Source organism: Vigna umbellata, chromosome 1 (genome assembly GCF_029865625.1).
Source record: "Vigna umbellata cultivar VRB3 chromosome 1, Vumbellata_1.0, whole genome shotgun sequence".
Taxonomy (NCBI): domain Eukaryota; kingdom Viridiplantae; phylum Streptophyta; class Magnoliopsida; order Fabales; family Fabaceae; genus Vigna; species Vigna umbellata.
Genome location: NC_142165.1, coordinates 44058624 through 44071037, shown reverse-complemented (window position 1 = coordinate 44071037; position 12414 = coordinate 44058624). Strand labels below are relative to the sequence as shown.

The 12414-nt window shown below is 30.3% G+C and overlaps 1 protein-coding gene across 1 annotated transcript; it reads left to right on the top strand.

The window, feature by feature from the left end:
- The first annotated feature begins 3773 nt into the window (after window positions 1-3773).
- On the top strand, window positions 3774-6146 carry LOC124836323 (bidirectional sugar transporter SWEET14-like). Its single transcript, XM_047311469.2, has 6 exons — window positions 3774-3933; window positions 4277-4313; window positions 4423-4636; window positions 4751-4912; window positions 5024-5143; window positions 5574-6146. The coding sequence occupies exons 1-6, from the start codon at window positions 3888-3890 to the stop codon at window positions 5769-5771; spliced, it is 777 nt and encodes a 258-aa protein (XP_047167425.1). The 5' UTR covers window positions 3774-3887; the 3' UTR covers window positions 5772-6146.
- The last annotated feature ends 6268 nt before the right edge of the window (window positions 6147-12414 follow it).

Below are 12414 nucleotides of genomic sequence, written 5' to 3'. Positions count from 1 at the left end.
GTCTATTTATAAATATAACTAATATTTTTTAGAAAATACTTACTTCATAATTACTCATACGAGTAATTATATTTATAAAGATCTTAAATTTTTTTATTAACTTTCAAAACTACAATTAAAATATTGTTACTTGTCTATTAATATTCAAACTCAAAATCTAAGTAAAAACAACATAAATTAGATGATGATAAATAAAGTTGTAAAAAGTATCCTAATTAGATGGGTTGACAATGTAGTGTACTATATTTAGAGGTTTATCCAATTGGGTTGCAACTCTAATGGGTTAAGAGATTCCAAGTGTCCTATTTTATTTAATGTGTATAAAAGAAATAGAGAAAATGAGAAGTAGTAGTGAGCATTGGTGGTGATACCTATGTGAAGAATGAAAGAGATTTCTTGTTTAAGTAAGACAGCATATTCTCCATAACGAAGGTGAGATTATTTATGGACCGTTGAAGTCTCTTCTTTATGCGAAAGGAGTGAAGATCTGAAGTCCCAAGTGTGATTACACATCAAAAAGAAGATGCCCTATGGCTAGTTAGCTAGTGCGCGCGATTCAAGATATTATGCCAATGTCAAGAGTATCTCTCAAACTTCACCACAATCCTTCAAAAACAAGGGGACATGCAAGTGGCTTCACTCTACATATAGTGCACACTTTCTTAGAGTGCATTACAGTGCACCATCACCATGTAAGAGAAATTCTTCTAGTTATCTAAATAAGCAAGAGAAGGAAAAAAGGAGTTATATGTTAGAATTACAAAGAAATTCATTGAGAAATTATGTTGGAAAGTGCGAAGGAATTTCATTTTCAAATTGACGTCTCAATATTTAGTAATAGTGGCTTGGTGAGGTCATTGAACTATTAGTTACACCATTAATGCGCTTTATTAGTTCATTTGATCCTTATAATAGTCAAATCATTAAGGTAGAAAGCTATGCAATGGTGATCGATTAGGTTCATATAATGAATTCAATAAGAAAAGAATAAAAAAAAACTTAAACCTCGTTTATAAAAATAAAATGTCCATTAAAAACATAAAATGGCTATGTCGAATCCTTTGGATAAGATTACTATCCAAACATTTTAACCACAACAAATATAACCCAAAGTAAGAAAGGAGAAGAGAAGAAGCTATTTACACTTTAAATCACCAAAGGGTCTAATGAACTTCAAAGATATACCGGAGATCTCGCATTAAATATAAATAAAATTAAATTGTAGTATATAATAAAAATTTTAACACAACTTCTCATATCGAAAATTGAACATTTCGAATATAGGATCAGGAATAACATGTGAGTGATATGAGATTTAATGTCTTATTAAAACATGTTTTAAATAATTTTGATACTATATTAAGAAAGTAAAATATTAGTTTAACCTAACCTTATAAAATCATATGTAATTTCAACATATTTCTAGTCAATGTTTTAATAATAGATAAAATATAGGAAGAATTAAGATGCTCATATTTGTAATTCAAGTGATTTTTTTAAAATACGTTTTCTCACATAGACAACATTAAATATTTACATCGATGAATTTAATTATGTTAAAATTTTTAAATTAACTAAAAGTATAATAAAATTATAATATATAAGTAAGTGTAATTTTTTTAACTTTACTAAATAAAGTTTATAAATGAAGTTAAAGTTAAATTTGATTAGTTTAATAAGATAAAAAGTATAAAGAAACATTAAAATTTGATTGGCATGCATGCCACACCTGTGGGGTCAAATACCATACTTTGGTGTTTCCGAGCAATTTCTCTTCACTAGTGTGCACCACACTTGGTGGTGTAGCATTCCAGTTTGTATTTTTCTTTATTTTCCAGTTTTGCCAATTGTGACGCTTCCCACACCTTGGGTCTGAACTTTATCTCTTATCCCAATCTCCTTTTCTCTTTGTCTACCCTCTCTCCATTTCTTCGTCATTCGATCTCCAAAGCAAGCAAAACCACTCCCACAAATTTACTTTCCTCAAACTATAAATACACAACAAGTAAAAAAATCCCAAAACAGAAAAAAAAAATTATAATAACAAAATTATTCATGTAGTTGATGTATAAGATTCTTCCATTAATTACTTTCACTCCTATTAGTATATGGGATCTTACTAAATTGTTGAAAAAAGTGAAATATGTTAATAGAATAATTTTGGTGAAGACACGTGAGAGTAAGGTTTTAATAACGTGTTGAAAGTCTTATATCGATTAAAAATAAGATCAATTTAGACTATATAAGTAAGTATAAACTTTACTTTTCAAACTTATTTTTTAAGATTGAGTTAAACTTAAACTTATTTTGTTGTTTATTGAACATATTATTTCACTCATCATCAAATTGTTATTGGATGCAAACCTCATCTTATAAGTCAGTTTTGTGAAATTTAATTAAACTTAAAGTCCACTTCTTACCATAACTTTTTCAATAAAAAAAATTATAATTTGATCACTGTAATAAAAGATATTTTTTAAATAATAAAAATACATACCGACTGGATATACTCAACTACTAAATAATAAAAATATATAATTAATGGATTTTCAACGAAGAAAAAACTAAAACAGCCATTTTCCTTTTAATTAAAAAGTTACAATTCTAAAGTGATTTTACATATAACAATATCTTTAGTCATACTCTCAATTGTTTAATAATTTATTCACAACACTTTTCACGTAATCATTAGCACCAAATTGTTGTTTTACGAATAAAAAGTATTATTTTTTCGAAAAAGGTCCTCAAAAGAAAGAAAATTATAAGGAAGGTGGCGTGGAGGACCAGAAGCAGGCCAATTGTGGGATAGTGCTAAGAATTCCAAACTTTTTAAATCAAGGTAATTAACGAAAATAAATACTAATAATTGGGTATCCTATATTCGTGATTTCCCATTTACTTCTCCCAAAATTTTCGTTTTGGTTACAACTTTAAATACATATTACATCAACCAACAAAGTACTAATGAGCAGAATAATTAATATTGATTAATTAATTAATCCAGCATTTAAGATAGCTAACATGGTCATAGAGTATATGAAAGAAAATTAAGTGGAGGAAACAAACATAGCATGATAATAATAATTATTGGTATTAATTATTACATCATGCTCGAACCTTTTCAGTGGCTGGCTACCCAATAATTGAAAAGAAAAAATAAAAAGAGAGAAGCACGTTTATTATTATTATTATTATTATTAATATCCGCATAAAAGAGTAGTGCAACTTCAATTGCCTGTCGCTATAACTATAGTTCACAAGATGGACCCGGCATCATGATGCAAATACTGCCAAAGACGGTGAAATTCACCGTAACATTTTTATGGTAAATTGTATCTGATTCTTAGAGATAAACCCTGCCCTAGGAAGAACAAGAAGAAGGAGGAGGAGGAGGGTTTTGATACAAATTACGTATATATGAACCAAGATTCCAAAGTATGAATGAGTTGTAAGGCTTTAAGCCATTTGGTGGGTGACACATCAGAAAGAGCCATGGTGGGCCATGGGAATTTCGTGTATGTACCAGTAATAGTACTATGTTACATGATTTACCTCGTCTGAGGGTTCATGTGTGGGAGGTTTTTAAACAAAAGAGGTTAGAGAGTGCAATAAGGTAAAAAAGTATTTGGATAGTGCTAAAGCAAATACGGTGTTTGGGAGGAGCAACTGGAAAGTAGGTTAAAGCTAAATTCATGTTTTGCATTCCCTCTCTGCAAGTTGACCGGCTCCTCTTGCTTTTGCTTTTCCTATAAATACCAAACCATGATGTGCATACAGACTCGTCCAGTTTAGAGAGAAATAGAGAGAGAACCAAAAACTTCGAAGGCTACACAAATCTAGAGATATCACTATTCCAAAAAACTTCTGTTAGATTCAATTCTAGAGACATGGCCATGCATCGCGAGTCTTGGGCTTTTGTATTCGGTCTTTTGGGTATACACTACATGCATATATGCTCTTTTACTTTACATTCTTTTCTCTTTCTCTTCCATTCCAAACGTTAATTAGCCACTTCCCTCTCTATATCACGCCACATTATTCACCATCATCATCATCAACTTGTTTACAGTGACCATCTATTCGTAATATTACTATTGTTGTCTATTATCCAACATTAACTGAGATCGTACATAGGCAACGTACATATTATTGCATGCATATTTAGTGCAACACCAACGTCTGTCAAATGTATTTGTAGGATGAGCTGAACAAAAGTTGTTGTTTGATATATTTCATCAGTACTGATGGGTGTTTCTTTTTCGATTTGCTTTTACAGGCAACATCATCTCCTTTGGAGTGTTTCTGGCTCCATTGTAAGTGGATCCTATTTTATTTTTCTCCTTTAGCATGTGTAATCTTTGTGATTAATCTTGAGTCATGCCGTGAAGTAATTTCATCAACCATATCAATATCTGTTTGCAGGCCAACTTTTTACCAAATCTTCAAGAAGAAATCCACTGAAGGATATCAGTCACTTCCTTACGTTGTTGCACTGTTCAGTGCAATGCTTTGGATTTACTATGCATTCGTGAAAAGAGAAGCTGCTCTTCTTCTCATTACCATTAACACGTTTGGAATTGTTGTGGAATCAATTTACCTTACAATCTTCCTAGTTTACGCTCCAAGGAAGCCTAGGGTATTTATCTAATATAACCTTTTTTTTTATATATAGTTTTCTGAATTTATTTTCTTTATATATAAACTTTGAACTTAATTAAATGTTCTGATCTATTTTTCTTGGGGATCACAGCTTACTACCATCAAGCTTCTTCTCTTGCTGAATGTGTTTGGCTTCGGAGCCATGCTTCTGTCAACTCTCTACCTGTCTAAGGGAGCAAAGCGTCTTGCCATCATAGGATGGATTTGCCTTGTTTTCAACATCAGTGTCTTTGCTGCACCTCTCTTCATTATTGTAAGCCTTTAATGAAACCTAAAGAATGTTTTTGTTTACAAAATTTCGATCTTTTCAAAATTAATACACACGAGCAAATAATTAATTCAATTGCTATGATCAATCATGCAGAGGCGAGTGATAAAGACAAGGAGCGTGGAATATATGCCATTTACCTTGTCCATGTTTTTGACCATCAATGCTGTTATGTGGTTCTTCTACGGCCTTCTTCTCAGGGACTATTATGTTGCTGTAAGTTCAATGTTGTAATTAATTAATACTCCTACGTAAAACTACGAGGATATTCATGTTCTTTTACCTTTGAACTATTGTTGCATTATTATTCATACAAAGGTGACAAAGGTGCCTACGTGTCTTGCTAACTTTGTCCATTAATTCCCTTTTTGGATAAGCCCCTTTTGTTTTTCGTTTTACTTTAAAGGTGATAATGTCGAATCGATAATAGTACAAAATTAAATGTTTGCGTGCTCCATTAACTTGGAGTTCCATGAATAAATCCAAGTGAAACATGGACACCCCACATTCCAAAGTGCATCATTGTTTAATCAGATAAACTTTTATTTATGTGTAGGACAATGTAATTTTATTTGATTCTTCTCTTCTTTTTGGATAAAGAGATGGAAAATTTGAATTAACGTTTTGCATTTTCGTGATGATGCAGCTCCCAAACACACTTGGGTTTCTGTTCGGCATAATTCAGATGGTGATGTATTTGATGTACAGAAACGCCACCCCAGTTGCACTAGATGAGCCGGTGAAGGCTCAAGAAGCGAATGGCCACATAGTTGGAGCTGTGAAGATGGGAACAATAGAGCCAAACCATGCAGGTGGTGGTCTTGGTGGTGTTGGCAAAGTCTGATTTATGATCAATGACCAAAAAAGAAATGTTTAAAAGAGAAAATAACCCAAACTTTCAATTACTTTACCGAGTGAGGTCACATCTAAGATCACTCATATCTACAATGCAAGAATAGTACGTAGCCTTTGGTATAAGTGTTTGGTTTGATTTATGTAAAGGTGTGGTTTAAATTTGCCAGTTCTGGTAGCTGTAACTGTTGGGCACTCATGTAAGAAAAAGAAAAAAAAAAGCTTAACTAGCTCTTTAGCCACCCTTATATATATTGTACCACTACGTGTAACGTAGTGTATCAGTCAAACTCATTTCAATTCTCTTTTCCCTTGTATACGTAATTAATGTTTAAAGTTCCAGTAATGAAAATTAATCATTTTAGTAGCTCTTCGTCTCTATGTGATTTTGCAATTTAATTTATATCTTCATCAATCATTATCCATAGTGTGTGAAATTGCTTATCGCGTTTAATTAAATGTTTATCATAAGTTATTAAAGCGATGGAGAAGTGGATTCTCTTTTCTTTTCATGTGTCATGGTAGGGGGCAGATAAGTCTCCTAAAAGTTTATTAAAAAAAACATTGTATATCTTCATGACAGTATTGTTCCTAGTTAAGGACAAAAATGCCAGACATTATGCATGATTATAGGATACTAATCTAATCAGGCTCGGTCGATTCCATCTTAAAAGGTAAGTGTTGAAATAAAGCAATTCCAATATTTGGGAAATCGCAAAAGCTCGGATTAGAACGCCGATGCTCTATTGACTCTTAATTAATTAAAATTTACTTAGGAGCGTTCTCGAAGTATTAACCTACCATACATAGGACAAAGTCAAACACAAAGAAAAAGTGCTCATGATGAATCGTAAAAGTTAACAAGGGCATGGAAACCCACCCGTATCTATTTATCTTGATTTTATTAGTCTAGAATATCCATCAATTCTGTAGGGAATAACTTTTTTATTGAAAATTTAATGTTTTATTTTTAATTCATTTTTATTTAAAAATGTTAACAAATTACTTTTAATAAAACAAAATTCTCCTTTTAACATTTTTTCATTTGTAATGGCTGATTTTTTTTACTCCATTGAAAATACATTCTTGATATTAAAAAAATTAAAATGTATTAAGAAAGCACAATAGAGAAACAATATAAAAAAACTCGAACAGAAAATTCAACTTCGAATAATTGTCTCACTTAAAATCAAATTCATGATCTTTAATCTAATATCATTTGGATCAAACATTTACAATTCTTCATAAGTGCAGGAACCCAAATATTACAATTGTAACTAGTTAAAACGTGATCATAAAATAGTTGATGTTATCTCTAACAAATTAAAACATTATATTGGATTGTAATCTTCATGGTTATAATTTATGTTTTTCTTTTTTTTCTGTCACAATATTTTTTATTAATTTATTAGAACAAGAATGTCTCACGCACTATATTTTATAATTTTACATTCCATTTGTTTCATAAACCTTATAAATACACTAAACTTTTTTACATCATCTCTCTCTGGTTACAAGCCTGGAAAAACCGAAGAATCTTACTATGTGTATGCAGAAAATCTGTCTAAGTAAAACAACCTTATTTCAAAATAAAACAAAGCTGTTTATGGTATTTTTTGTTTACATTAACAGTCCATCTTCTTCAATTTTTGCTGAAACAGTTTTGCACATGGAAGCAAACATAGCCTTAAAGAGATAAAACATTTTGCCTTTATTTTTTCACTGGTGTTACCGGTTAACTAACTCACCGAAATAGTAACTAGTCGGGATAGTGACTTGAGTTGAAGGTTTGAACAAGTGTACGGATCTCAGGTTAACCAAGTGCATGTGCATGGCATGAGAAATATCATTGTTTGCACTTTTTTTTAACAAAAAAACAAAAACTTGTTGAATTTTCTAGGGAATCTGATATTTTGAATGAAATGATAGAAAACTAGCTGATTTATAATGCCCCACCACCCCATGTTTGGTGGTAACCTCTCTTCCAAGGTAGACACTGGCCGTCTCACAATTAAAGACCATACCTTTTTCTTCATAGGCAAAGCAAATCATATTATAGTGACAAGGACAACCTTCTACCATAAGGTATTCCATCTCAAAATTATAAAGTACTAAAATTCTATTCAATTTTTAAATAATATCCAAGTTTCAAAATATAAGATAACTAATAATATTTAATTACGTATCATGGATTAATTAAATTTATAAATAAGTGATATTGTAGAATCACATCATCTTTTTTTTCTGATAAAACAGGAAAATTTCTCCATGCACCAAACCTTATCAGAAACTATATTCATCGACACAAACACATGCCAAGAAACACTATAATCAAAATAAATAATAATGCTTTCACACACAAATATTTTGTATTTATTTGATATTATATTTTCTTTTCTTTTCACAAATACAAACATTCATTTTTATAATTATTTTACTCCTATCATATGTATTAAAATAAATGTCAATATATATCACCGACCATTACTTAATCAAAATATATAATTAAGATAGCTAACACGTTACTTATATATTATTTTATCATGTTTGACAAGCAAAAATGTATATCGAGAAACCAAATAACACTAGCACCCACCCAAAAAAAATGAATGTCCAAGGTATACTAAAGCTTTGAGAAGCCTGAGACCAAATCTTAGGTACACAACACTAAAAAACTGCATAATTATTTGTGTAGTGACAAGTCAAAACAAAATCACCATTTTGAACTATGCATCTACCCCTCCAATCAATGACCATGTGGAAGGCCAAATTTCCGTCCTGCAAAATAACCCTTTTTTACCACCTTTGTTTACTGTTCAACATTTGCTTTATTCTACAGATGGTAGCAAAGTTGTGATTTGTATTTTCTTTTTTTCAACTTTGTGTCAGTTTCTCCATAGGAAAAGCTTAAACCTTTTTGAGTATGTGTCGCTAATTGGTGTATGCTTTTAATCAAGTGTCGCGTTCTGATCTGGGGAAGAAAACTACGATGGATTTGTTTCAAATGATTAATTGAACTTTGGCAATTTGGAGAGTGGGGGATAAACACAACGCAATTAAAGGGAAACGGTACGTAGGAAGAGAAAAATGCACTAACTAAACGTGAAACGAAAAGAATGGGCCAAAGACTGAGAGAGAGATAACGCACGAAAGGATGTTGATGAGTATGCGTCTGAAGATAAGCATTTGATGGCTTTACGCAAATAAGTGAGGGAAGATGTTGCACTAAAAGTCGCCCATGATTGTGTTGAAAGATATAATTGCCATGCACAATACTTGGTTGCCCTGTTCCCGAATGCATAGATCGATAAGGCTGTGATGCAATACACCACTTGTTGGGTATCTTTAAAGACCCTCGTCAACAATACCTTCTACTCTTTCTTTCTCTTCTTTTTATTCCTCTTAACCCAATCAAATCATCTCCACCGCTTTCACTGCAAGTCAAATTTTCTTAAACCAATCTCAGTCACACCGAGGTATAAACGTATATTATGTTAAGAAGTAGACTTTAAGTCAAATTAAATCTCACATCAACTTGTAAAATAATGTTTACACTCATATAAACTAACCTTAGTTTTATCGATGTGGGACTTTCAACGTAAAACTTTCAATACATTATTTCTCATACCAACTAAATTGGTTTTTAACTCAATAGATTAAGAAAATTATCATTACTTTTGAATTTTCATTTTTACTACAAGTCAAATTTTCTGAAGTCTCAGTCACAACAACTATCTTATTATTATCTTCATGTAATCACGCCGAGGTAGAAACATCATCTCGAGATATAATATATTAAAAAATGAACTTTAAGTTTAATTCAATTCCACAAAATTGGTTTATAAAGTGAGATTTACACTACTTATATATTATAAACTGAATTTATCTCTAGTCAACGTGGAACTCCCAACATGTAAAAACTTCCAATACATCATTTCACATACGAACTAAATTGTTTTTTAACTCAATAGATTAAGTCAAATTTTCTTAAACCAGTCTCAGTCACGCCGATGTATAGACATCATTTCGAAGTATATCATGTTAAAAAGTGAACTTTAAACCTAACTCAATTCCACAAAATCAATTTTAAAATAAGGTTTACATCCATTATATATTATAAATTGATCTTATCTACAGTTGATATGAGACTTTCTATACATAAAACTTCCTATACATCATTTCACATACGAACTAAATTGATTTTTAATTCAATATATAGATTAAGAAAATTATCATTGAATTTCATTCTATCAGGTGGCTGTAACCTCATGTATTACCCAATGATTGTGAAATAATGTTGTTCTAGATATATATGTATATACACTTATATGATGTATGATTTGGTTTTGGCTGTTTTGATTTATCAGTGACTGGACCTGTACCATGTGTCATGCATAAACTTTGTGGTGGACCTTGCTTAGCTCATACTTTAATTCAATCATATCTCACTCTTCCTACCTTTTCTTCTTTAATTCCTCTTTTCCCTGTTTAAACGTTTCAATCAGTTCAGTTACGGTGGCCGAACATTTATCTCAATATACGTGTTCCATTCGTCCCTCTCATCGTCTGCCACGTGACCGGTTTCAGATTTTATGTCTGCTTCGCTTTCTCTCCAATGAATCTGTGCGTCTGACAAACAAGATATACATGTGCCGATTCTGTCACATGCTCCATTGTTTGTGTCTGTCTCATGCAATATGTTTTCTGCTAACATCTTCTTCTATCGTATCAACTAATTACACTTTAAGATTTGGACGCAGTTCAATCGTGCATGCATCGGTACTAATTAACGTTGATATATCCTTAATGACTCATGCACTTTCAAAATTATCATCTTTTCTTAATTTGGTAAAGTTTAATAATTGAAAACTTTAACAAACTTCCTTGTTCCAACGCCCCTCTCCCAATAAATAGAAAAAAATTACGTATCTGTAAATTTGTACAGAGTAAGACAATAATATTTTCACAAATTTATCAGTGATGTTAAAAGAGTCGTTTAAATGTTATTTATTTATTTGGAGAAAAGGTGGCAGAGAATTACTTTTGCCTTGTCATCGCAGAATCTTTGAAAAACGAACTTGACATGGTTTGTAAATTATAACGTTAATTATTGATTGATTAACTCTAGTGGTTATCATTGCAGCCGGCAACTTTACAACACTTTCTGTTCTGACCGTAGAAAGAAACTTTAGCGGAATATCATACAATTCAATCGTTTTCAATTTTTACAGTTACTGATAGTGAAAATCAAAACAGAAATAAAAAGCAGTTTTACACGTTGCAGAATTTAAGCCAAACTTTATATATATGTAAATAAAGGAGAGATTCTTTGCTTGTGGATTCAGTTCGACTAAAATTCATGGACTCTAATGAGAAAAAAAAAGAAAAAAAAAAGATGTGTTGTTTGGTCTGTATACTTCCTCTGTAAAGTGGACCTCACAGAAATTCTTTCTCCTTCATTATTCAAAATATAGATCTGAGAATTATTTGGTCCACATCTTTTATATGTAAACATTTTTTGGGTACACACAGCTTTTGTGTAGATTACATGCACACAAAAAGTTTCTCTAAAAAGAACAGGTCCCTTTCTTTCATGAGAAAAAAAAAGCCCAACAGCAACAAAAAATTCTTTTTTTAATATGAATATATATATATATATATATATATATATATATATATATATATATATATATATATATATATATATATTGGTAACTTTCACCAGTTGTTTTCTGAAGCTAGTGAATCACATAGTTATTTAAAAAGGTTATGTAGAATTTTTTTTTTTCAATTTTAACTGATTAAAGAAATGCAATAAATAATATATATTTATTATTTTTATGTATATTAGAGACTAATTATTATTAAAGACTAATTTAGATATTAATTCTTTAGTAACTAAAACATTTATAGTTAATGTTATAAACTAATTCAGATTATAATTCACAAGTCAATTATAATTTTTTTATTCATAATAAAAATTATTAATTATTTTTAGTTTATAAATTAATGTTTAAATTAATTATTATAGTGAATAATTATTTTTTATTTTTAAAATTGATTGTTGTTTAATGATTTTCTTGAAGCTAATGAAAAAAATTATATTCTATAATATTAAGTCGTTTATCTTTACGTATGGGTAAGATAAAGGTGAAAATATATATTATGCTTTGCGATATCTAACGTATTTTTATAATAAGTTTATTTTAAATATTTCATCTAACCTTAATCACATATAACATGCAGGTTCGAACCTATATCAAGATCTTTAGTATAAGATATTGTGGCTAAAAATCCAGCATATATAATTGTTGGACATTAAGGATTTAATTAAGTAAGAATAATTTAAGTAATTTTACAATAAAGAACTGGTATTTGCCTAATTGTCATTGATTAAAAAAGTATTTCAGGCATGAATTTTTAAGTGATTATTATAAAATTCGCATAATTTTATTGTACATATACATATGTTATAAGATGATAATACATACAATTTATATAATCCTTCGTTCTGGTTAATTTTTCATATTTTATTTTATCTCTTATGTTCTCCCTGGAATGAGAAAAACTAATGAATAACATGCCAATATTGTTGTATTAAAAATATTTTAATTACTTTCTTAATTTTTATTCGT